We start from the raw sequence: 27,301 nt of genomic DNA on the forward strand, positions 1-27,301 counted from the left end.
TTCGTCTCGGGCTGCCCAGTGCGTCTTGCTCTAACGACCCGGGCAGCAGGGCAGCTTTGCCTACCGCAGAACAGATTGGTTCGCTTTTCTTCACAAGTGTCTAGCAACTTACCTTAGGAAATGAAGTGGGAAATCATAACATTTATGGTCAAAGCGGGTGGCGCTAATGAAAAAATAGTCTTGCTCCAACAGCCTGCTAAGAGGGGAGACCCACGCAGATCCTGCTTTGGGCGGTAGCGTGGCTGCAGCCAACGGCAGGTCGGCTACTCTGATTCACATGGCTTCCCTGACGCCTCATGGGCATCAGCTCCCTGCTTTGGTGCATAAAGAGTATTCTTGTTATGTGTTCAAATGGGTTGCGAGGTGTTTAGAACAGACGCTACCATGGCGGGGTCCTATACCAATTCTTCTGGCTTGCTCACCTTTTGTTGTTAAGCCACATACTCCGGGCAATAATTACAGCTCATTAAATATGCCGTGAGAATTGTTTTGTAAGGAGTGCCTGACTGAGAACACCAACAAAACGATTAAAAACCCCCAGAGCTGCTATTTACAGCCTGGAATGTCATCGGTGTGGATGTTTGCATCTGCAAAAGGATCTGGGAAGGGACTATAAGCACGCCAGTCCCCGTGTTCTGTAAAGAGAAGTTATTTGTGTCTAAGCTCTTCTCCCTCTTAAAAAATCCTTTCAAAAATCAGAGTGGTTATGAAAAAACTGTTGGTGTTTTTAGAGAGTTTTGGAAGAGAGAAGGCCAGTGGGAAGTGAGTTGGAGTCTGTGTCTCACAGGTGGAGGTGCTTACGCCCCCTCCCCAGCCTGGGGTGAGGCAGACCTGGGCGGGAGCCTGTGTCCGCCATGGGCTGACTGTGTGATCTTCCGCAAGATAGGTGACTTCTCTGAACCTCGGTTTCTCCATCTGGAAAACAGGGATGATGTTTTCAGTCGTCCCTCATTAGGTGCCTGTAAGGTGGGAAATGAGGTATAATACCTGCCAAACGCTGAGCTCCAAGCCTGGCACCTGGCGGGGGTCGACAGCAAGTTGTTGAAAGATCCAGTAGTTCCTCTTTTCTTAACTTGAAGCTGACTGCCTATGCTGTTTACCTGCCATTGCTTCAGCTGGAATTACCCCGCAGTTGGTTAAGTGACGGCTTCCTTTGTATTTCATTAGCTATGCCCAGGCATGGGTTTGGGTGTTCCCCAAGTTGTCTTGAACTATCATCAACATCACCACCACCAACACCAGAAGCTAACATTTATTGAGTATTTACTATGAACCAGGCATTAGGCAAAGGTTTTTTTTTTTTTTTATGTGAAAGGTGATGAATTTGTTGCCGGCCACTTGCAGGGCAGCCAAAAGTCTGAGGCAGCAGGCTTTCCCAGAGAAAGAGAGATGTCTTCGTCTGGCCAGCCGAACAAGGCCAAAGATGAGGCTTGAATCAGTCTCTTCCAACAAAGGCTTGGGAGCAGTTTGAAGGGATGAAGGTAAGGGTAGGGATAATGTGTAATAAATATTACACATATTAGTTACTTCTAATTCAGGGAGTCTGAGTGGTCTCTGAACTAAGCCACCTGAGGTTAGAGATGTAGGAGGGGACACAGAGAACAAAGAAATTCCAGTCTGGCGGAGTTTATCAGGCCCAGGTGTGTCCAAATCCGGTCTCTGGACCAGACCTTCCTTATTAACAGATCCTTTGCTTCTTCAGACCCAGGTGTCAAAGTAGCATCTCTTCTACTTGAGTTCCATGAATTCTGGTTCTGCTGTGCCCCTGAGGTCAGTTAGCAGGTAACTATGCCTGCCCGAGCCTCTGGGACCTGCTCTGGTGGTCTTGAGACAGGATAGTAAGGAACTAAGGGCATTCATTGACAAGTGGAATAAAAGAAACTGAGACAAAATAATGAAACAAGGCCAAACAATTTGAGCCATGTACAGCCAGTTCATGGATCACAAGGTTTTATTCTTCCCTAACCACGGAGCATATTCCAGACCATCCCTGGCAGGCCAGCCTTGGTCCTGGCCCCTGTTCAATAAAGGTCTTTAAAAATAAAACTAACCGGAAAATAACCCTCACCTCTCTATACACACATTTTGATGAATCAGCATATTGAAGGATACACCTGGAGAGCTAATGAATATTCTGTTAGGGCCTTCCCCTAAGGTCTCCCCTAAGATTCCTACAGAGAAAGGTAACAGTGGGTTCTCTCTTTCTTTCCCCTAAAGTCTAAGGGTTCCCATCAGACTTGCAACCCGGGGAGCAGCTGGCAGCTGGCCCAGGGCTGACCCCCTGCACCTGTCTGTCTCCAAGGCCCCTTCTTCTCTGACTTTCCAGTGAGCCGACAGCAGCCGGGTCTTGGCTCACTTCATTTGCTGTGACTTTCACTGCTCAGCGAGCCACAGCAGCCAGACCTTTGAAAAGGTCTCCAAGGCTCACAGATTGACAGGAAACCACAACAGGGGTAACGTGCAAACAAAACACTCCCCGTGAGACGGGAGGACGGTTCTCCGCGCGGCACACTGAACTCGTATCATGGAGACGTTTATAGGCCGTGTATTTTAAGTCTCTCTCTGTTTTCATTTCGGTGGTGAGGAGAACTCGGAGGAACGGAGGGGAGGGTTCAAAAGGGAATAATTTTTGCCCGTACATCTCCCATTATAAGAATACTGGTCTCCCAGGAGATTCTTATGTCTGGAGTCCTTCCTACCCTTGATCCACAAGGATGAAATCCTTAGGACAAATCTTCAATCTCCACGTCACTTAGCACCTTGTGCTACAGCCTGAGGCTGAAAAATGATTTGTAGGAGTTGACTGATGCCCCAAGATGATGTTGGGAACACTGGTGAAATGTTCTACTCTAATATTAATTTCAGGGATTGGGAAATATGGCTCAGAAGGGTATAAAGTCCATGGGCATAGAGTGTTTGAGAAATGTTGGCTTTTATTAGTATTATTAGGTGACGATGGAATTAACTTTCACTAGTTTGCCTTTGAGTTCTCAGCTGCTGCTGACCCAGGGCTGAAGCTCCAGGTATCGGGAAACGTATCTTCCTCCTTTTAGTGCCTTTTCTCCAAAAAGCTTTATCCAAGCAACCGTGTGGGATCCTTTGGGTGAGTTTGAATGGTGTGCAGACCTTTTAAAATAACGTTCTTTCCAAAGGAATGCGTTTAAGTATAAATATAACTAGTAAAAGAGCTGTTTAAGAGTATTCCTTTTACGGCAGAAGACAATCGTTTTGCACTGATGCTGATACAAAGTTCCCTTTTAAAATCAATTATTAAAGTGGAATAAATAAGTTGATTTCAAGAAAGCTGTTGTTAAGTAATAATGGTACCGGCGATACCTAGAAATAGTAAAAATTGTGGCAGTGGCATGCAAATGATTGAACTTTGCTCCGTGGGACAATGTTAGTCAACACTCATTTTACGGAGTTGGCATCTCACACATAGTTGTGAAATCTGTGTGCTCGACAAGAGCTTGAGATCATCACAGAACAAACCTCAGAAAAAGGCGGTTTCTGAGGCATAGAGATTTGTGCCTTGATTAGTGCAGTGCGTGGCGGAGGAGCTAGATTTTACCTCGTCTGAGAACACACTGGTGCTTTCTAGTGGTCTGGACCTCAGACACACAAAAGGGGCAGGCTCCTACCTCCCATGCATCAAGAGAGATGCTGGGAGAGATGCTGAGAGACCGGTTCTGCGACAGGATGTCAAGGGGCACCTTGAAATATGCCAAAGTCTTACTGGGAAGAGAATTAAATTGGTTGTCTTTGACTTCAAGGTGTAGAAGCCAGGGCCAGGGAATTGAAATGATGGGGGGGGGGGCACAGATCTCAGCTCAATGAGAAGAAAGATTTTACTTATTTAGGCCTGAATGTCAAGGAGTCTGAGGTAGCTTTCCTTTCCTTTCATGCGGCTCATTGGTGGAGCCCCTTATCTGCAGCTACTATCTCAGTTTTATTTAAAGGGCAACTGTATCACTTGGGAATTTCCCCTCCCCACAGAACACTTTTTACTCCTGAAAACATGCAAAAGAATTAGAAGGACTTTTTTTGGTGCTAAATGAGAAAACATGTGAACCTAAGCCAGGTAGTTTAACTATCTGTTCACCACAATATATATTTTAATCAGGCTGTTAACTGCTCAATAGACTGGGATCTGCATTTCAATCAGTTTTGAACAACATGCAGTAATTATTGGAGAAGTACACTGGTCAGTCTGATAAACTGAAAGTCCCATCATTTCACACTCAGAAAGCTGCTATTAAGAGTTCATAATTGGGACTATAAAGTGCAGAATTATTAGGTTGAAGCAGGTGGAACTATCATTTTGTAGATAGAAACCTACACTGGCAATTTCATATGGTCCTACATAATGTTAAGACATTTATTAACAGTTTTATAACTACTAATATTTAGCCATTGTTTTCTACTAAACTCAAGAGTTCTAACTATCCTGACCAAAGGAACATCGCCTTAAACCAACTTGTAATTCAGCGTGATTTCTTCCGAGAAGGCCCTGAGTACATTTTATCTTGATACGCAGGGGATTTTTCATTTGTAAAGACGTGAAGCCCTCTGGTGTGCATATGGTGAAGTCAATGGTTCCAACCAGGTTTGCCCCAAGGTGAAAGCCACTCCCGAAACCAGCTGGGGAGACTGTGTGTGTGGCAGTGCTTGGAGCTGGAGGCGAGCCCTTTCTGAAATGAGGATTTACCGAAGTATAATCCCAGCTTCACTGCCTGTTCAACACGAGAAACCAAAGCTTCCATTTAGCTGGAGGCAACAGGCGTTTCTCTGCGTCAGCACCAACGGTCTAAAATCCCAAACTAGTATCTGAACGGGAAGGATCCAAACTGAAAATCTAGAGGGCATCAGGTAAATTTCAGATTTTGTTTTTCAAAGGTAGTGAATCAAGTATTTTTGCATCTTTTTTCACAGGACATTCACGTCACCCTGTGAAAATGAGATAGCTCCCAGTAAACTTTTCCAAAAGCTCTGCTTTACGGAACACAGAATTCTCACGTTCCATAGGACAGCGGCTTAGACACGCCTGCTGGCAGATGAAGATATGAAATTGAAACTCCTGTAAGAAAACTGGGGGACTAGGTGGGGGTTCCCCCTCCCTCACATTGTGTTAAAAATTAATATAAATGTAAGCCCTCAAACTTTATTCATATTATGAATATGATATGCACTAAATAAATAAAAGCACTAAAATAAATGCACTAAATAAATAAATGCACTAAAAACCATGGCAACTTGAAGCAGTAGGGGACAGAGACAGAAAGTAATTCCATTTTACCCTTGAAACAGGCTCAGAGTTTAAGCGACTTGCTCCATGCCTCTGGAGAGAGAAAAACGGTCGCAGATCCCCACTACATCCCACCTTCTCAGAGAAACCAGGAAACAGCTTGAACGCTGGTGGTTTCTAAGTCTGTTGCTGTGACAAAGGGGAGTTTTAACCAATCTTCCTCCCCACGTCCCGTGGTTAAGAGCTGTCAGATCCCGTGATTTACACTTGTTCTTCTGCCAGCTGCATTGAGGAAGGCCGATGTGCTTGCTGACTGCCATCTCCAGCTCGGCCAAGGACCCACTTCCACCCACTTGGACTCCAGGACCATGAATAATACCTGGCTTACTCCTCCGCACTGTTTGGATTATCAGGGAGGGTACCAAAGAGGACATCCGATTTGTTGGGATCAAGGTGCTGAAGTTCTAAGCCCTATGAAGCCTAATCGATCAAGTAGATAAATTTGTTCTTTGATTCTCGAGAGACAAGAGAAAGATCCCAGGCTGTCATGTAGAAAAGCAGGCTGTTCCCACCCATTTGTTCTTTGATTCTCGAGAGACAAGAGAAAGATCCCAGGCTGTCACGTAGAAAAGCAGGCTGTTCCCACACAGCATCGTTCCTTCTCCCTCTCGGTCTCAGGAGGCTGGACACTGGAGTCTCGCAGTCAGTGAATTCACTACAGATTAGGTCTTGCCCACGTGGAGAAGTTATTTCCATGTGAGCAGAGGGCCTATATGTTTTATTGAGCCACACCTTTTCCGAATGACCGTCATAAATTTCTTCAAATTGCTCAGACATATCTACTTTAGGAGTAAATGACTACCTAATGTGACAATCTGGGTGAGAAAGGACTGTGCAATTTCATAATGGCCGAATGACCACGCCATACTGACCCCGTGTTACTCTAACAAAATTATTTGCTTGTTTTGCATATAAGTATTTCATGCATTAAAAACACTGAGACTTTTTTCCTTTTTTTAAAATTTATTTATTACGTTTGGACCTTTAAGAAACATATACCATTAGATATACCACTATTTAGTAAAAATCTACTCTAGTTTTTGGGAAGCACACACGTCACAAACCATCTTGCTTCTAGTCTCTTTAGGACTTTGCTAAGTTTATCAAAAAGGTAGGCTCTGATCTGTGGGATCCTGAGCCTTGAGGTTTTGAATGTTTTGATTATAGTAAAACAATTTCAAGTGGCTGAACTTAATTCCCAGCTGTTTTTCTCCCAAAATGGGCCAATCATTTTGAAGTTATACGCTCCCTTACAAGAAGATTCAATTCCTTAAGCTTCGTGATCTGTCTTTGGAAAACGTGATAAAAAAGGAATCTCTTTTCTGTACAGTAAGCATGAACTGACCAGAACGCACCCAGCATCAGCTGAAACAGGAAGCAGGAGAGCATGTTTGTGCTCACTCAGCGACTAGCTCAGAAGCTACTACTCTATGGAGGCCACTTCTCAATCCACACGACCCAAGTGTAGCTGTGGTGCACTCGACACTTGAACACGACTCTCGGTTACCGGACACTGATTACAAGTAGAACAGGGTTGGTGAACAAACGTACATTCACACATGATTACGTTTGCAGGAAGCTACTCTCTGAGGAAGTAGCCAGGGAAGGGAAGTTTCAGGGAGGTGCTGATGGGGACTGAGGAGATTTAAAGCTATGGCTTTGGTGAGCACCCCGGTGAGCTGCAGGAAGGCATTGAAGAGAAGATTCTGCAGCATCAAAGGATAATTCTCTAGAAGAGGTGGGCATTCCCTTCATTAATTTAAATTCTGAGGCTCTCAGCAGTTGAGGGCCAGGAACGAGAATTAAGAAGAGAACTGTCGTCACGACCCCTTGAGAAGGGAGACCACACGGTGCGGCTCACGGTGCTGCGTGGCCCGAAACCTCTGGCGGTGTGACACGGACAGAAAAGGTCAGCACAGAAACCACGTAACACCTTACAACTCAAAAACATTTTTTTTCTCATTTAAAAAAGTACTCAGAATACATAAAACAAGGCAGCATTTATTCTTTTTTCTCATCTTCCGGTGCGGGGTCTGTCGGGGGCTCCTCCACAGTCGCACTGTTGCTCTCCGAGCCCGTGTTGCTGTCGCTGGTCCCTTCCTCGGCCATGCTGTCCACCCCCTCCTGTCCACTCTCCTTGTCCTCCGGGGTAGACGTGCCTTCCTCACCATTCTGCTGGCTTTCCGCCGTTTCTTCAAGGTGTGTCTCCTCTGTAATCACACATTTGTCCCTGTTAGTTCTAAGGCAAAACTTACTCTTCTAAGGGTGCCGACAGCCTCAAGCTCCACTGGCCGATACAGGAGCCGCCAGCCACGCGCGGCTCTTCAGCACCCAGACAAGCTCCTTGAGAGGCTCTGAGCACGTTGGGATCAATATGGGGTTTAAAAACCGACTTAACTGTAAATTTATGAAATGTAAATACAGGCCAAGCCTTTCAGAGGAAACGTTAGCCTCCAAATCTAGATGTGCTGTGAATATAAAATACACATCAGATTCTGAAGACTTTATGAAAAAAAATGTAAGAAATCAGTAAAAATGTTGATTACATAAGACAGGATGCAAAGTACAGCATGCAGAACACAGCAGTATTGTAACAACCATGTATGATGTCAGGTGGGCGCTGGACTTATCGGGGGTCGCTGTGGGGATTACATAAATGTTGAAGCACTATGCTCTGCACCTGAAGCTAAAAAAATAATGCTGAGTGTCAACTGTAATTAAAAAAAAAACCTGCATGCTGAAATGACAGTTTAGGATATACTGGGTTAATTAAACATATTATTAAAAACAATTTCACTTGTTTAGCTTGACTTTTGCAAAATGTCACTAGCAGGTGCTTGATAAGCACCCAGTGACCCACGTTCACTTCTACGGGATGATGCTGGTGTGCCGCGCTGCGGACTTAGCGAGCGGGCAGGCCTGTGTGGCAGCGACACAGGCTGGCACTGGAGGGGCCTTGTCAACGGTCACGTAGGACTGTCTCCTGCAGGAAATTAAGAGCACGAGGTTTTTGCTCTAACAGGTTCAATTTTGGGGGATTTTCCCCGAGGCTAAGAGGATAAAGCTCTGAGTGAGCGCCCACAGGCACGTGCTCTTCAGATGCCAAAACAGAGACGAAGGCTGAGCATTCGGGTAAGTCGAAAAGTCAGCACCGCACCGCATCCGGCTCTCCAACTCTCGCATTAACCACAAAGGAGCATGCACGCTCCAAATTTCATTAGAATAAAAAACATGTTCACACAAACCAGAAAAGGGCTCAGATAAGGAAACTTAAAATCTGACTATGTGAAATGCTCATCTGCTGAGTTTTGTAGAAATGCTCTATATTCTATTAAATGTTTCTCAGATGTCGAATCGGAAGCTGTCAGTCGAGCACCGAGCAGGACTGCTGCCCCCACACGCCCTCCCTGCTGCCGCCCAGGAAACCTCCGCTGTTTCCCATGATATGTCTGCTCAATCCTGTTTGCTCAGGGCACTGCTCAGGGACAAAAGGCAAGGTGGCCAGAAAAGTTCAAACAGTAAGCAATTTAATCAGTATTTTATGTCCGTTTTGCTGCCGCTTTTTTTTTCCCTTGAGGAATGCTTTTAATCAGAAAATGAGTACATCTGGAAGAAAAGTATTTCTAGGATGGGTTGAGCAAGCTTTTCTGCAGAGGCTCACGGGGAAGTATGGTGGGTTGTGCGGGCTAGGCAGTCTCCGTGGCGACCGCTCAGCGGCCCTGCTGTGCCCCTGAAGCAGCCGCATGCAGACAGTGTGTGAACGAACGATGGGACCGTGTCCCAACAAAACTTTACAGAACAGGCGGCAGGCAGATCCGGCCCTGTCCTGGCAGCCCAACAGTGACTTATCCTAAGAGCAATGACCACGTCTTATCTAAACAAGTTCGGCAATAAAGGTTAAAGACTGTACAGCACCACGTCAGATCCACCACTCAATGACTGTACGTACGTTTTCCTTCATTTACCCTTTGGAGCTCTCTCTCTGAGGCACGTGCTAGAGAGCTCAGGAACGAGGGAACCGAGGTGAAGTAACAGCCCGAGTAATAGTGCTGGCACGTGGTGAGGCGGTGTCAGATCAGATCTGACCCTGGGGCCAGTGTCCTTAACCATCACACCATCACACTTCACGTTCCCCAGCCAGAAAATGACACGGCTCAATCTGGTGAAATAACTGAGACCTCAGGAGCAAGACTAAAGATAACACACCACTGTTGTTTTGCTTGATACCAACATTTTCAGTGAATCTGCTCTGGGGATAAGATTTGGAAAGAAATGGGTAGCTCCTATAAAGAGTAACCTCTCCAAAGCACTGAGAGAAGAAATCAAAACGAAAGACAGCCAGAAAAACTCCGGACATGTGCGCTGGCGTCAGTGGGGAAGTTACCTGTCTCCATGGGAACACTCTCGTCCTCCTTCTTCTCTTCGGTCTTATTAGCCGCCTGCTCTTCCTCGGGAGCGACGCTGCTCTGGCTGCGCTCGGCCTGCTCCGCGGCCTCCTTCTCCCTTTCCTCCTGCCTTTTGCGGGCCTGCTCCTCTGCCTGTGCAATCTCAGCTGCAATTTTTTCCATGTCCACTTCTATTTTCAAGCCACACAACTAGTCATCAGAAAAAACCAAAACTCCCTTAGTAGCGGTCCCTTCTTACAATCTCTTAAACAATGAAACTACTTCAAAAATGGGTTTTCTTGGCTACAAACTGTATGTGTATGGGAGGAACAGAAGAGGGCTCCAGGTCTTGTCTGAGACCCGTGTGGCTACAGGGAGAGAGCTGCAGCCAAGCAACACGAGACATCACAAAACCAGTTGGTGAGGCACAGCTGAAAGCCCCAGAAAAAAAAACACACACACACACATACACCCCATTTTATACTCCAGGCTACCGACCCCAGATTTACCTGTTTTATACAAAGTGCATACTGTGAGCTACATCTAATAAAGCTATCCCCTTAACAAGGCTCAATCAAATAAAACAATTCATGACTGCATGGGTTTAAAACATCAGAGGGCTCTACAGTCTATGGGCCTAGTACCTGAGTGCATATTGTATAATTCAAACCTGTAAAATTTTGCCAGAAAATGGAAATAATTTTATAAACTGAAGTCATACTATTGGTCATAGCGAAGTTAATCCTGTTTCAAAGTGAACAACATTCAACAAAAGCGTTATTTTGGAAAAAAGAACAAGAAGTAAAAGGTAACAGGCGCAGTGATACACACATAGTTAACACGTTAAATTGATACCCTTTTAAGTTCATTGTTAAATGAATCTGTGCTTTCCAGGAATTTCCTCTTCTTTTCCTGGTGTCGCTCCTCTATCTGGAGAAGTTCAGCTTCTAGTTTTCGCTGTAAGACATGTGAACAGGCTTTATAACTGTACTACTTTCTCCAAAGCAAATGTCAAATTAAAAAAGTCTCATTTTGTAACAGTTCACACTTTCTTATATTGAACAAGTGTTTTAATTTTTAATAAAAATCATTTATTACACAATGTGTCTAGCTAAGATTTTTTAAAAAAGTTAAATGTAGCATAGAGGAATCGTTATGACTAATAAGTATATGATGTTAAATGCTATTTCAGGCCTGAGCAATTTCGGAAATACTGAGTAAAGCAGTAAAAGGTTGGCAGGATGTTTCAAAATTCTTCACGAACACTTTTTATTACAAGGCTCTGTGTTACGGTTTTCACGATAAACTTATCAAATCTCCGGGAAAGGCCCACTCCCTCAGGCCGCCTTCCCGAACCAGGCACAGGTCCGACCGAACACAGACACACTGAACAGGCTCACTGATCACACGGATGCAGCCCACAGAACCCGGCACCTGGGGCCTGTGGCTCAGGCCCATTTCACGATAACAAGTGTGACTTTACCTGATGAACCATTAAGGACTGGACCTGTCGTTTGAGGACCTGCATTCTGGCTGTCGTGACAACGGACCGAACGTCCGGCACCACGCTCTCACTGAGGATCTCACTGATGAGGCGGTGGTTCCTCTGGAAACGGGCGGTGGCCGTATGCTTCATGGAAAAGCCGTCATCGTAGTCTGGAATCAACGAGACATTCTGGCAATCAGGTGACCAGTCACCGGGAACAGGGGTGTGGAACGCTGCGCACACTTGATTACCAAGGAGCCAGGGCTCTCGCAAGCGGGACTCAAGGACATCAGGGGGGCTCTGGGCGGTCACTTGATAAAAACCACACAGGACATGCAGTGTTCAGGGACCAGGGAATTGGCTTTTCTCACAAAATCTTTACGACATGATACATGTCTGAGAAGGACTTGGGTGAAATACAAATGACCTATACTAATCATGTGTCATCTGGCCTGGAAATCAATGTGAAGGCTGCTATGGAGCAAAACAAAGTCTGCCGAAGGTTTCACTCTCTTGGCGGTAATGAAGGCATTTAGAACTGATGACGAACTGTGAATCGGGTGGCGTCTCTGTCGACACAGCATGATTTAAAGTGATGAAAATGCACACTGCAGAGAAAACATTACCTCTGGGACATTATCTCATGAGCAACAGTTATAAATTCTAGATGGAGTTCTCAATTAACTGGGAAGAAATTTCACAGTACTTCTTTCTACTCACTGCTACCAATTCAGTTTCCCAGACCAATACAGACGTTTCATTAGATTAAAAAACTATGTAGGTCTTAAAGGAATTTTACAGGAAACAAATTTAAATTTTTATCAGTTTACAGATACGGTTGTGCGTGTAGAGGTATTACGTTGTTCGCATCCACTCAGATTCACATGCACTCAGTACAGACCTGGTATGTTCCCTTATTTTCCAACAGCTATGCAGGTGTTTCCCTGATCTCAAACTCTGCTGTCACCTCCAGTGTTTGACGCAGCTACTAACAACCTGTACTGCTGTTTATTTAATAATATTTAAATCAACTCACTTAAAAAAAAAAAAAAAGCTCTCTCTTAAACACACACTAAAAGAAAAACTCCTCTCGGAATCACCTAGTCATCTGAGCGTCCCATCCAGGGTAGAGGGAGCGCCCTGCAGAGTGCCCGGCTGCAGGCCCGACCTTGGCTGCCCATCACAGTTTAGTATCTCCCTTATCATCGGGTGCTCAGGTCATCCCTAAAACTCTTGTATCACAAACAGCGCCACTACAAACTGTCGTGCAAATTACTTTGTCTCCTTTCGAGTGACTTCTTTAGGATATATGCTTCTGAAACTAAAAATGTTGGAATAAAAGATAGCCGGAATTAAAAAAATTCTGTGACCTTTTTACTTTTTAAAGGCATTTTCACATTCACACAATTATAAATAGTACATCTGTGCAACCTTCATCTGAGTTATCTTTCTCTGCTTTCTTCTTTCATTTACATGGCTCCAACACTGACCAACAGTGAAGGAACGTCTTAGCAATTTGGGCTTGTCTTTCCTTCCACTTTAGTTGTCTGATATATTCTGGGGAGGGAGTTGGGCTTCTATTTTCTAATTTGCCAATTATTTACTTTATCTCATAAATATTTTCCAAAATGTCATTTAAAAAAGGCTTCGCTGTCTTGTGCGAATAACTGGTATGTCTTATAGTTTTAATAGCCTTCTCTTTAAAAGAAGTTAGCAGCTGTTGTATTCACACACGTCTTTCTGTTGGTTTTACGTACACTTCTACCTCCCAAGTCTTCCTCTCTCTACTCAATTCTAAGGGATAAAGTCCAAGGTCAGAAGTCATTCTCACCCTGGCATCTTATTTACTACCTGTCCTTTCTGTAAAAACCTAATAGGCAGCAGTTTGAGAAGCAGAGGGAAGAAACCTCTTTTGGAGACTGTTCCTGAGTGACCCCTTCAGTGCGTCTCAATGTCCATGCTGTCACCTCTCACCTAAGGAAAACTACTTCTACTGATGGCTTCTATGTTGCTAGCCTTATATCCTCTTATGCTGGGCCCCTACCTCCCAATTATTTGTAGACTGGATATTCTATTTAAAAAAAAATGTTTTTTAGTCTGTGTCCTTTTCTTGCAACGATCATCCAATTTGAGCAGTTAAGGCCTGCGTGTGCCAGTTGGTCATTAGCACCACTGATCCTGCTTAGCACTTGACACTTCCTATTCCACATGCTGTTCATTACACTGACCACATTCTACTCCGTAGTTATGAGGATATCAGCCAGTATCCCAATCCTTTCTTTTAAAATATTTGTTTTCCTTTCCTTATTCATGTTGTTAGGTGGTATTACTGCTTCCTCTCTCAACGGTGTAGCTTCTTTAAAGTTCTTACAAACTCTCTCTTAGCTGCCACTACTTTAAAATGGGATCTTATTTTGATGTTTTTGTTGCTGGCAGCTGGAGCATCCAACCTCCTCCGTATCACAGAGGAACACAGAGAAAACATCACTTGCACGGCATGCTTGCTGTGTGCATGAACACGCTCCAGGGCTCCTTGCGGCTACAGAGCCTGCCTGGCTGCACGTGCCCAGGGGAACAACCTGTGGCCCTGCGAACTCCGCATGAACGCCAGTGAGGAAGCTCTGTTGTGTGTGTGTGTAAAACCTGTGTACCCTCACTGAGTGTTATCATGAGCTACATTTATGAGTTCTAGTTGGATTTCTCAATTAACTGGAAAAGAAATTTCATAGTGCTTTTTTCCACTCGTTAACTTTCTCTTTAGAGTCCTTAATTCAGAATTTAGGGAACCAATAAGAAAACAGGATATAACTAGAAGGTATTTAACTTTTTAAAAGCAGTTGAGGCAAAATTCTAATTATGACTCAAAAATCTTTCAGCATTTTGAGTACAAAGATTTTGATAAAACAATAATTTTTGCTATTTTTCTGTACTAAAAAGGACATTTCTTTTTCTTGTGGGAAATTCATATAAAAACCTTACTACAAATAATCAAAGTAATGAAATGGCATTTAAATTATGCTTTGTTTAGCATTTAGGATAGGAAGTAAAAACTTAAGCACAAACAAAACCCAATTTTTTTTACCATCTGGGTCTTCAGCAGGCTGAATGCTCATGTAGGGCTCTCCTTTCTCCATGCGAGACTGCCTCTGTCGACTTTCCTCCTCTAAAGCAGCTTCTGCACGGCTTTTCGCATTTATGTAAGCAAGGTATGCGGGGGAATTATGGTAGGCCTTCATAGATTCATTGTACTCTATCTGAAATGCAAATTTTTTGTTTTATAATTAACATTTTGCCAGTTATAATGAGTATCTATTCATATGAATATCAAAAGACACCTTAATTATCTCCTTTTCACAACCAAAGAATCTGAAGTCTAGAGAAATTAAGTGACCCAAGCAGACAAAGGCGCAGTATAGCCCCAGGTGTCCAATTAGATGTTATGCTTCTTTTCTAAGTAATAAGCAACATTTATGCCCTTTCCATCATGTCCACCCCACTGCAGCTCCCATTCTACCTTCTCTGCTTCGTATTCGTTTAAATATTCTTGTTTTTCTTCATCAGTGAGATCTCGCCACATGCCACCAATAATCTTGCCAATCTCCCACAGCTTTAGGTCAGGGTTGGAAGCCTTGACTTGGTCCCAGACCTTAAAAAGGAAACAGTTGAAATTTCATTATCAATGCCTAAAAAATAGACCTTTAAAAAGGTTTTTGTTTTAAAAATAGTTATTTTCACAGAAAGGAGAAGGGAGGGAGGGAAACATCAATGTGTGGTTATCTCTCACACGCCCCCAAACAGCAACCTGGCCTGCAACCCAGCCATGTGCCCTAGACTGGGAATCAAACCAGTGACCCTTCGGTTCACAGGCCAACACTCAATACACTGAGCCACACCAGCCGGGCTAAAAATGTTTTTTAATATGAACATTTTAAAACATAAACGAAAGCAGAGGGAATAGAATCAAGTCTGTCTATATGTTCCCATCAGCCTGCTGTAACATTATCCACGGGTGGCCAATCCCATTTCACCTACAGTCTGAGGGACCGCTTTAAGGCAGGTCGTGGGCATCTCCAATCACTACAGGCACTTCAGATAAGCTAACTCAATAACAGTCATATATATCTAAGAGGTCACAAAAATTTAGAAGTTGTTAGTCTGCACAATACATCATCAAATACATATATATATATAATTATGACAAAATATTCTAAATAGTGATGGAAATAGCTACATGCTCTTGTCCTTAATTAAAATATTGACTCTATCTCTTATTTTAAGAGTAATGTAGGTTCAGCCCTGGCTGGTGTAGCTCAGTGGTTTGAGCACAGGTCTGCGAACCAGAGGATCGAGGTTCAATTCCCAGTCAGGGCACGTGCCTGGGTTGCAGGCCAGTTCCCAGCAGGGGATGCACGAGAGGCAACCATACACTGATGTTTCTCTCCCTCTCTCCTTCCCCTCTAAAGATAAATAAAACCTAAAAAACAAAAGAAAAAGAAAAAGAAAAAGAATCAGTTCCTTAAAAAAAAAAAAAAAAAAGTAATGTAGGTTCATACGAAAAAGGTTAAAATTCAAGGTGGTATAAAGAAAATAAAAATGACCATAGCTTATTATTTATTTATAGATAACCATGTCTTTTGACTTCTGTCTTCCTTTAAACAAATGTGTAGTTGCTATTACTTTTATAAAAACAATACATGCAGTCATGTTCCCCTCCTCACTTAACATCCTTCCCGTGTCATGAAATATTCTCCGAAAGACTGCACGACGTTGGCTGCGTAACACCGTCGTAACGGCTTCAAAAGTTTATTTAATCATGTTCTTCTTGTTAGATTTTTAGTCCGGGATTTTAAAATCAGAACTAAGTTCTTTAAAAACTGCAATTCTTTCTTCTGGCTACACACAGAAAAGCTGGCTGAGCCAAACCGAACTCTGGGGAAGCAAAGCAGCAAAGGGAACCGCCCCCCCTCCGCCCCAGGTCCAGGCGCTTACCTTCCTGCTGTACCTCATGTAGGGCATCAGCGGCTTATCTGGTGGCTTTGGGGGTTTTGGAATCGTAATACCAGAGGATGCCTACAAAACAGTTAAATACATTCATTATTCAATTGCAAGAAGTTTACAAGCAAAATGAAAAGAGAGTGCCTTAAAAAAAATTCTAATGCGCCTTTCTTCTACTCGTCCATGGACACAAGATTCTTATATTTTCTCCACTGAAAATAGCTATCACTGCAAATTCAGAAATGTTCATATCAAAAGAAAGTAAAGAAAATGACTTTAAGCACATAGTTTGAAAATATTTTACATAGCAGTTTATTGCTACTGCTTTGACAACCTGGCTGTAAGAACAAATAAATTGTTACATAACAATCCATACATTGAAAATACATTGTTGTATATCCAATGTCCCACACTTAGGACATCACCTGGCACCCTTTTATTTTACTTAATTTTCCACTACACATACAGTCAACACTTGATTATCTGCACCGGGACCTGCGCTTCTGCGGCGCTCAGCCGCACTCACCCTGCCTACAGGGCACAGTACGTCTGTCTGCATTACTGTGGGGACGCGCCCCCACAGAAACAATGCTGCCCCCACAAAACTACTTCCTAGGTTCAAAAACAGACAACACAAAATTTATTTCCTTTATCACAACTACTCTTCTTAAGGTTCTAGGTCCTAATATAGTGGTTGTCTATAAAGGGGGTTTAGTTCAAGAGGTGTAAACTAAAGTCATGTCTGTTTTATCCTTAGTCCTAACAAAAGTGTGGGAGCGGACAAGTTTACCAGCACCAGAGAAATGGCAGCCACAGAGCCATTACAGTAGGTCAAGGAACCCCATTTTATTAAAGAATTTTGCATTTGTGGGGAATATATAGACAAACAGAAAAATATGAAGGAGTAGGAGAGATGGAAAAATACATTTTATAAAGGTAAAGAAAAAAATAGGTTAGAGGGGGAATAAAAAAAGAGAGAGAAAGATAAGAAATTGGTTCTTGCCCTGACTGGCATGGCTCAGTTGGTTGGACGTTGCCCCCCAAAGTGAAAGGTTGCCGGTTCAATTCCCAGTCAGGGCACACGCTGAGGATGTGGGTTTGGTCCTTGGTTGGGGTGTGTACAAGAAGTAACCAACCCGATGTTTTTCTCCCACATGGATGTTTCTCTCCCTCTCTTTCTCCCTCCCTTTCCCTTTCTCTCTTTAAAGAAAAAAAAAAAAAGTCAGTTCTTTCTATGGGCTAATATCCTGGCAAGAGATAGCAGGTAACTCCGAGTGGGCAGCCGGCATAACCCCAACCCATGAACGCCTATTTCTGAACTTAGTTTGCTCAAAGACCCAGGATAAAACCATGGCTGAGTGACTTTTATTTCCCCCAGTTTCTGGGAGACCCTCGATATTGATTCTCCTTGCCAGGCAGGGGAAAGAAGTGCTAACTTTGACTGTCAAAGGCAGAGTTTGGCAAATCCTCGTAAGAAAGCTGAAGTGGCATTTTTTCCCTTTGCTTTTCCGTTGTTGCCGTGATGGAACCTGGGGACAACCCACCCTGGGCTGGGACCCCAATCGTAACCTTGTTTTCCACCCACGGGCCCAGAGATGAGCGGGTTGCCCCCACTCCACCGCTGGCAGACGGTGCTTCCTCTTCCTCTGAGGGTCTCTCTGCACCCTTGTGTACTTTTCAGTGACTCTGCTTCTTCATTCACGAAATTATTAGAGAGCATGTCACCGCTGAAGCAGTATCTCTTCTCTTCCTACTCCTCGCACACATTCTCACCACACTGCATGCTGGGCCCACGCATACAGCCCCGCTTCCAGCCGGCAGCGGGCGGTGGAGGGAGGTGAGCCGCAGGGAAACTCCAACAGCACCGGTCTGAACAGTACGGGGAGGCCTGTCTCGGGGTCTGCGGGAGCTCTTTCAAGGGGTGGGCAGGGAGGGGTTCCGCCAAGGCCAACCTCATGCCACAGAATCATGTCAAGACATGCACAAGTCTGATCACTCACACAGGAAGTGATCGAAAAGCGTTTCCAACTCACACCCAACAACAATGTTCAGAATTTCACAAAGCAGGTTACCAATAAAGTTGGAATTGTGCCAATAACTGAAGTCAGTAGGCCACTGTAACTTTTTTTTTTAAAGAGGGAAAGAATTCTGAAATGTCTATGCTTTAATATGGTGAATTAAGCCACTTAAAACACAAATTATAGTCATATTTGCTCTTGGGTATTTTCCAAAGAACTGCATTGTATAACACTAATGAATTTGCTTCTTTCTCCTTTTTCTCCCAAAGATACCCAAGTCTCTCGCACACTGAGGTCCAGTTTTCATTACACTAACCAGTCAATTTACAAATGCAAACAAAACCCAAAATAATAACAACAAAATTCAATTCTAGCTGATTTCCAGGCTACTGAAGATTTGTATCATTATACGTCCCTATTATTTACCATCTCTGACAGACATCTGTCTATGTCTTATGGCCCCAGGGCTCTGCTTTGGGAAGGCACATTCCTTTTTTAGCCATTTCTTTCCTTGCTGTTATCAGGACACCTGTCTCTAGCAGCACCCTCCCTCCTTCCAATTTGCTGCTTCTCCCTGGCACTGAGGAAAAACAAGTAATTATGCTTGTGAGAACTGTGCTTTCATAACAGTAAGGTCTTGGGCTCGCCTTTGAATAAAGTCCATGATTTTGTGAAATTTATTTTGGTTACTGAAAAGTTGGTTGCTTCTTTCCAATTTTCAGCTGTTTCTCTGGTAGGATTTCATTGATGCGTTTTCTTCGGGGATGGAATTTCCACTAATGCATGGAAATAAGCTGTTTTTAACATTTTGTCTCAATTTGTTTTCCTTCTGTACTTGAAAATGTTAACTGCCATCTGAATGAAGACCTAGCTAGGAGTGACTTGCATTGCATACCTACCATAAGCACCCCAAGAGGGTGTATGCTGTATAAAGTCCTTGTTGGAGAACGATTCAAGTGCACCGGAGCCAACAGGAAGGACCGATTTTCTGGAGGGCCTACCGGGAACTACTTATAGGGCTTCACAGAATCGTCCCTTTAATGATTCTCAGAACCTCACTGACCTGAGGTGATTTGCAGACACCACCACCAAGGAGTAGACCTCCTCCCCCCAATCCTCGAAGTAACACAGAATAGAGGTAGTCTTAAAACAGAACACCTTCATAATGGTCAAAGTCAGATCTACTGAGTTCTAACAGAGCTGAAATTAGATATATAAAAAAGCTAGTGTAAAACTTTAGTCATAACAAGTTTTCTCAGAGAGTGATTAGATGATCTAATCACTAAAATCGGAGGTCACTAAAAGCTTAAGGGGCTGGAATTAACTCAGGCTCAAAGCTTCCATACTTCATAGGTCTTCCGGGGCAAGTCTAAAGAGCAGTTTAATTTACTGTTTATTCTGACACCGGAAGGGACAATAGTGCAGAGAAAATCACCACGAGACAGCCCAAATGCCAAATGTTCCACGCCCAACAACCCCCTCATCCGGACCTGCCCTGAGGCTAAGCCCACTCCAGATGCCAGGTGCCAACACCCCCCAGCAGGGATAGAAAGAAACAGGTAAATGACCCAGGCTCTGAGACAGACAGCGCACCTTCCTCTGCCTGGTGATTCTCCATGAAGTGATCTCACTTCACTGACACAGAACTCTCCTGGACACATCCATGTTAAGAACGCAGTGCTTACACAAACTGAAACACACATGATTCTAATATCACAGTTACTTCCATTTCTATTCCATTAACAGAGATAATCAAGAGCTGACTGTATAGAGCAATTAAAATGTAACCGTTCTCTTATTTACCGCTTATGACTAATTTTCTCCATTAACGTGAAATGATCCAAAATTGATTCTGTTCCTTGTTTAAATCAAAATGTTCTTTATCATTTGATAACCTTGCTACTCATTAACACTTTCGAGAGAACACATTTAGGCCAGGGAAAAACACGTATCGATGCACATAAAAATCGTATGCATTGTGAAATGCATACACACACACACATTGTCAGATTTCTTTTCAGGTACCATGAAATATGCAAGGCATGTAAAACTTGATATGCTTATGAAGTACAGATTATGCAGAAACAATGAAAAAATCTAGACAAACGAAACCTATGAAGCTAAGCAATATGCTTACCAAGATAGACAGTTGGCAGTTACAGGCTCTCTGCTCTGGCCTGCCTACAGGGTGAGAGGGCTTCTCTGAAGTCACATGAACTGAATTATTTATGAGGACAGCAAACAAAATCCAGGCATTGAGAAGTTTACAGCTGTTCTGGGTTGTATTAATTCTCACCAATGCCACGTTCCAATGTATGCAGGTATTTGCCTTTTGGATTTATTTACTTTTGGTAAATCATTTTTAGTTATTTGTTTCTTTGGTACCTGGACTTCTTTGAATAGAGTTTAAGATGATTCTAAAATAAAAAGTCTGAAGTACATCATCCAGTTTTTATTATCTTAGGTTTATCATTTATTTTACTTTTACACTTATTTATTTTTCTCTTAGGTTGATCAGTTACGTGAAACACCTTCAGTTGCAGAAACCATATCCCTTATCCTAAAGATTATAAATACACTTCCAGTTGTAGATATCTAGTCTGGTATTTCAAATAGTCTCATTTAACCTTCATTCTGCAATTCTTTGGTATGACACAAGAATCTTTTTCTCTTTTTAACTGATGAGAAATGAATCTCAGTTGTAAGGTCAACTATTAAATCCAAAAGACAAATAATTATGTGTAGCAATTCAAACTGGTAGGCCAGGCAAAAAGAGCCAGGTCTGTAAGCCCAGTCTTTACAAAGAAATTGAGTTCTAGAGCCTAATGACAATTACCTTCGATGAAAGATAACGCTTCATCTCAATTAGGGTTTTTTAACTATACGAAATTCTAGGTTTGTTTAAACATCGTATAAGCATTAAGCGTCCAAGATTTTCTTTCTACCAACCACCAAAAAGAACGAAGTCTTTTCTTCTATATACATATCCAGACCAATTTTTTTCAGTGTAAGATCATACAGTGAATGTTTAAAATAGTCGAAAAGCCAGGTTAAAATTTTTTTCATGGCTATGCTGGTGATTCAGAAGGACCTAACTCTGAAGGCATTTCTGGTCAATTCCAGTTGTTTGCCGGATGCTGTAATAGTTGATTCTCCTACCGTGACCCGGCTGTTGGTGCCCGGGTTCCCTCCCAGCCTGTAGTTGTTGTAGGCGAGATGACTGTATGGATTGTATCCCACAAACCCTGGTGTGCTGGGCATTTGCTGATGGAAACAAATGAGACAAAAACACGAATGAGAAATGAGCTCAAACGAGGAAAACACAGAAATGAAAAATGATCTGCATATGGCATGCAAAAGCAACCTGAGTTTAAACAAGCAATGATGTGTTGGAGCTGTTCTTTTCCTTTCATCGAGAAACCAGTCTGCAAGTGGGCTTTTTCCTCTTTTTCCTACTTCCTTCTCCTTGCGGGAACAGTGGTATTTGTGTGAGTGTGAATGTGTGTGCTTGCATATTTGGGATAAGCAATACAGTGAAGTGTCTCAAACATTCAGGGTTACTTAATGGTCAGTAAATAGTATGATATAACAACTTAGCAATATGTGTCTGAGAGGAAAGCTTGAAATGTGATAAACTAGAAGTCTGAAAACACTTTACATGCAAAACAAAACATGATTTATTCGACATTTATGTGGATGCTGCCAATGTGTTCATCTACTAAAAACAAGAACAAGAAATGGACTGCTTTCAATGACAGTTTTAAATCACTTTATATAATGTGGGAAATGAGAAGAGACTCAAGTCAGGAAGCCAGAAGTTGTCAATAGAAAGGAACATATGTGGGATTCAATGGGTATCACATACATGATTTCAAAACAAAGACTTGTAAGAAATGTATGGATTTCATTCTGGGGCATGCTCTGATCTTTTTTAACCCAGTCATTCTTTTACAGGCTTTCTCTTCCATCTCTTCTTTGATCCATCTTCACTGGTCAATCATGAACAACTTCTGCTTTTAGTTTTAATGTGCACTATTTTTCTAGTTAACAGATTCAAATTTCTTTTTTAAAAATCCTGATAGCTCTTGCCCTTTCAAGACATAACTGCTCATTGTAGCAACAGAACTCTTGGCTTTATGAATAATGTGTTGATGTGGTTACAAATGGGCTCTTACATGGCAGTGCCCTTGTGATTAATACAATGACATCCAATGTTTATGAGAATCAAGGTATAATGCATAAAAAGAATGTAGCAAAGAGAGACCAAAAGTAGGGTATTTTTCCCTAGTGAAATTCAATCAAAACAAATGAGAGTAATTTCATTTTAACATGCAATTAACAATATCAGTCCTGAAATGTATGATGTAAAAAACACTTAATACATTCCAACTAAGCTGTAGCCGTTATAAAAGAAATAATTTTCTAGAACATGCCGCTGCACACATCCTCAATTTCCGAAAGACAGTCAAGCACTTGATACTCTTTAGAAGAGAACTGATCAATTTCTAGTCTACACAGTTATAAAAGACGCAAACCAAGCATATTTAAGTAGGCAAAACACAGATGAAGCATCAAAGGCACAAAGGAAGTAAGTGTCTATCACTTGGAGTGGTCCACTCAGATGGTGGAGGAGGAGGTGGTGGTGGTGATGGTCAACTGTGATGGTGGTGGCAGAAATAATGGAAAAAAGAAAGGAGGGCAACTCATCTACTATCCGCTCTGTTGCATGTCCTGACTCCTAATCTTCTGTATTTTATGTGTCGATGTGAAACTATAATGGTATACAAATATGACTGAAGAGAGGTTAAACAACATTCCTTCCTACATTTGGGAAGTCATAGGGGACACTTGGTTTTCAAGCTATTTTTATCTCAAAAAACCAAGTGTGCATTCCAGATACTACACACTGTCTGAGGAAGTATTTATATAAAAATGACACCTTCGAAGGTTTCATGAACTATGAGAATCACTGTTCAACACTAAGGCAATAATGTAAGAAAATTAGGTAGGGGAGCTAAAAAAAAGGAAACTAAAACATGACAATTATACCATTTCCAAAAATGAAGTACATGGTTAGCTCTTTGAGGTCAGGAATCTCAATTGTTCGACTCCACCCGTATAGCCACTAGCAGAGTGCCAAGGAGACTGGTCATGAGACATGTGCTTTGATTTAAGAAAGAAAACAAACACAGGACTTTAAGATCTACTGGAAGTAACTTTGGAGACTATATATTATATAAATTAAACTGAAAACATGTGATATAGTATCTCTTTTTAAAAACATCTTACTGAAGAGAACCAAATTACTGATAAACATAACTAAAACATTTTATCCAAGGGTTAGTAATTAAGAATAGTTATCTAGTGGAGAAAACAAAATTACACAAGGACCTAATTAGTAAACTAGCTTGAAATTTAGTGGGTAGGGGGACTGGAAGGAGCACTAATAGCTGTTAAAGAATTGCTTTTGTAGGATATAGTCAATGTTAAGTGTTTTGTTTGTTCTGAAATAAAAAAACAACAAGGCCTGAAGAGTTACTGTTATATTTGTTTCATGGACTGGACAATTATTTGACATGCTGACCAAGCTGGGCCAGAACCTGCTGGGTGAAAAAAACAAAAGTGCCTATTATTTAGACACTTTGAAACATATCAAATCCCAAACCAATAGAGTATTATTTATGGAGTGGAATGAAATTCAATAGCAGGATCTGACTCACAGATAATGAAATCCTTACTTGAACAGCTTGAAAATAAAGATTTACAATGAGTGTTATTATAGAACAGGACTCTCTATTTTGATTTAATATGAAAGTTGTATATACACAAGGGGAGAAAAATGCAACCAATTTAAGGTTAGGTTGGAAAATAATAAATGCCAGAGTGAGCATTCATTCAATATTAACTTTAAAGACTCTTAATAAGAAATTAACAAGAAAGAAGTGTTAAGCTCGTCAGTTATTTCCCATTAAAAAAAAACAAAAACAACCAAGCATAGGAGGTTGGCCGTTCAGCAGTATGTTTCTTTAAATGTTGGGGCTGGTTCAAGGTAAGATGCAAAGAGTTATTTTATTTAGTAGGAAGTGCTGTTTTTTTTTTTAGCTGACTTTTTCATCCTGTTGCTGTGATGGTTGAGTGACTGTTCCTGGAAGACATCTGGGTTTTTGTATCAAGGCCAGACTTGGCTATTACATTAACAAGAAAATTAAAACTTACTGTTGCAGGAGCTGGGGTGGGAGGTGGGGCATAAGATGGTCTTTCTGTTTGAAAGAAAATAAATAACTTCTTGTAAACAACTGAGATATAATACTATGCAACAAAACTACCAATGGTCCTGTTTTGAAGAAAAAAAAAATGAGAGTATTTTGGAATTCCCATTTGCTAGGGCATTAGTCTCTTATTTATATAGATTGATAAATATTAAAAAAATGAAACTTACTTGACATTTTGGAAGATTAAGTTCTCAGTTCCTTAAGAATGAATCTGAGACACTAAAATAAAAAAAGGAAAAAAAAAGAAAAAAAAAGAGAATCAAAACTCAGCAAGCATGAGAGAATGTTTTCTTAAAGAATAGGGTATAGTTAAATTGGTATCTCTTAGTAAAATTACATTATCTTCTATTATCCAAGTTTTTGTGCATATTATACTAGTTCTTTAAGTCATTTGGTTGATCAGAATTAAACGATTACTAACAATTTACTGGGGATATTAAAAGTAGTATTAGACATGTACTTTGAAGTTTTTTCTTATGCTACTGAGCCACCTCTTGTATGGAAAAAATTTTGCTGATGCCATGTACACATCTGATCAGACCAATAAAAATATAATGACAATTGAATATGAGATATCATCAGGGCCCGCACTAAGGAGGCCTACTAGATACTGACAGCTCCCAGACAGGCAGAAGCTCTCCCCTCCTTTCAGCCTAACAACTGCCATTAAAATAGACCGGCCTTTTATTCCTGGAGGCAGTGCACAAGGTAACAGGTATGCTAAATAAGCTGTATATTCTCTCCTAATGGTCAACAGCTTTCTAAATGCTAGGAATAAATTGGGAGAATCTACCTGAAAACCTCTTATTAACCCTTCACAGCCCATTTCAAAATATATCTCCTCAGTGGAGCTTTCTTGACAAATTACCTGGGCAGAATTGCTTCCTCCTCTTTACTCCTACCCAATTCACACAGATCTGCGATATTGTGTATTATATCATATTCCCGTTACTACAGCTAGATTGCATGCTGCCTGGAAACAGGGACTGTCTATCTAATTCATTATTATCTAATTCATTATTGTAGTCTCAAGCACCTAACTCGATTCTTAACAAATTTTGCCCTAGTATTACCAGCTCACAGCAGGACAGTTACACAGGAGCTTCTTCCTGACATCAATATACATTGCCCACAGAGCAGAGAGACCTTCATTTTTAGAAAAAAGGCAAATAACTTCTACGACTACTGCAGTATCTTCATCCAGCGTTATGTGAAGCAAACAGGATTTTTTTCCCCTCCTAGTTTGCATTTTAAGGGAATTCCCTGGAGCATAAGCAATAAGAGGCCTCGTATGGAAAGACAAACTGGACCTCTCACTTTCTCCTTACGAAACAAGCAGAAACCACTGCTCCTGGTGTAGATTCCCCTTCTGCTCACATTCAGGGAGCTGTCAGGATCCATAGGCCTTGCTCTGGGAGCCCTGACAAAGAATGCCACGAGCTCCTCTGTACATCACGCATTGTTCATTCTTTTAAATGATCGCTCGCGCTCCTTCGTTATAATATCAATTCTAAAAGCGGGCCCTTATTATCTGGCCACCTCCATCCCCACTACTTGACATAAACTACTAGATTAAGTGTTTGCTGAATCCCTATAGGGGACAGGCTAATTACTTCCATTATCTTGCTTAATAGGCACAACTAACCAACAAGCTTTGTACTGCTACTTGCATTTTACAGATGAAGAAAGGGAGTGTCCGTGGGTTTAATGAACTTATCTAAAAACACATAGCCAGGAGATGCCAGGGATGGGTTTCAAGCCCAAGCCAAAGTGTTCCAGAGCTTTCGCTCTTCACTCTAAGCCACACCTGGGGTACTCGGTTCACTGCCTGGATCAACGGGAAACCACCTTCCTAGGGGGTGATGACTACGGGCCTGGCTCGCCCCCAAGGGCTTGCTCTGAGATCGGCCCCTTTAGCTCTGCCGTGGAGGATGCGCGTTACCAGCAAATCCACAAAAACGGGGCATGCATAGCTACTTTGACCAATTTCGTGGGGTTCGTGGACAGGGTAAGTCTCGTCGCCAAGGAGGGAACCCAGATGGGGCTCCCTCCCAACCTTCGCTCCGCGCTAGGCCTCAGGGAGGCCGCAACCAGCCCGAAGCTCTGGCCCCGCGGCCAAGTCTGAAACCCAGCAACCCCCGGGACTCGGAATCCAGCCAAGACGGGACATCACCACTTGCCCCCCTCGCGACCCGGTTGAGCCCAGTCGGAAACACTCACCAGCGGGCAGAAAAAGCGCCCGCAGCTCCGGCCTCGCTTCCCTTTGTCCCGCGCACGCCCCGCCCCTCGCGCCCGGATCTTCCGCTCTCGCACTTTCAACACTCTTCTTAATTTCTTTCCAGGCGTCTCCCGACTGTCTTTAGAGAAAAAAGCCTCCGTGTGAGGATGCGTGATGCTTCGTACAGTCAAGAATTTTTTTCCAGTTCCTCAAAACTCCCCGAATTTGGGTAATTTCCCAGCCGGGCGCTGATTCGTCACGGCGGAAACGGCGGAGGGGGCCTGTCCGCCGGAGAGGCACGGATTCCGCTGCCGTCTGGGGCAGCAGCGGCGCCGGTGGCGGCCAGGGAGGCGGCGGGTGTGGGAAGCTGCGCCGAGGGACTTGGGAGCCACGGGTTCGGCTCCACGCGCGGGGCCGGAAGACGGCGGGAGTCGCCCGGGCGTGCAGCCCCGGAACCACTGTGGCCGCGCTGGTCGCGCGCCTTTCGGGCCAGGCTCCGGTCGCGCCCACCCCGCGATTTCTTTTTCCGGTTTTTTTATTTCCTCTTTCATCTAAGCTGGCTGTGTGTAGTTTAGCAAGCCGAGGGTGGAGGCGCGGAGTTTCCGGCCCCGCAGGCGCCTCT

General features: G+C 42.8%; 1 protein-coding gene across 1 annotated transcript; it reads right to left on the reverse strand.

Annotated features, from left to right (window-relative positions):
• Window positions 1-7,239: 7,239 nt before the first annotated feature.
• On the reverse strand, window positions 7,240-27,138 carry SMARCE1 (SWI/SNF related, matrix associated, actin dependent regulator of chromatin, subfamily e, member 1). The gene is made up of 11 exons (XM_037129706.2): window positions 26,682-27,138; window positions 24,629-24,680; window positions 24,406-24,449; window positions 21,349-21,453; window positions 16,166-16,246; window positions 14,691-14,822; window positions 14,259-14,430; window positions 11,174-11,346; window positions 10,546-10,647; window positions 9,690-9,900; window positions 7,240-7,515 (listed from the first exon to the last, which is right to left on the reverse strand). Exons 2-11 carry the CDS (start codon window positions 24,633-24,635, stop codon window positions 7,307-7,309), a joined length of 1,236 nt encoding a protein of 411 aa, XP_036985601.1. The 5' UTR covers window positions 24,636-24,680; window positions 26,682-27,138; the 3' UTR covers window positions 7,240-7,306.
• Window positions 27,139-27,301: the final 163 nt, after the last annotated feature.

This window comes from Artibeus jamaicensis, unplaced genomic scaffold, assembly GCF_021234435.1.
Source record: "Artibeus jamaicensis isolate MK-2021 breed Jamaican fruit bat unplaced genomic scaffold, CSHL_Jam_final contig_2259, whole genome shotgun sequence".
Taxonomy (NCBI): domain Eukaryota; kingdom Metazoa; phylum Chordata; class Mammalia; order Chiroptera; family Phyllostomidae; genus Artibeus; species Artibeus jamaicensis.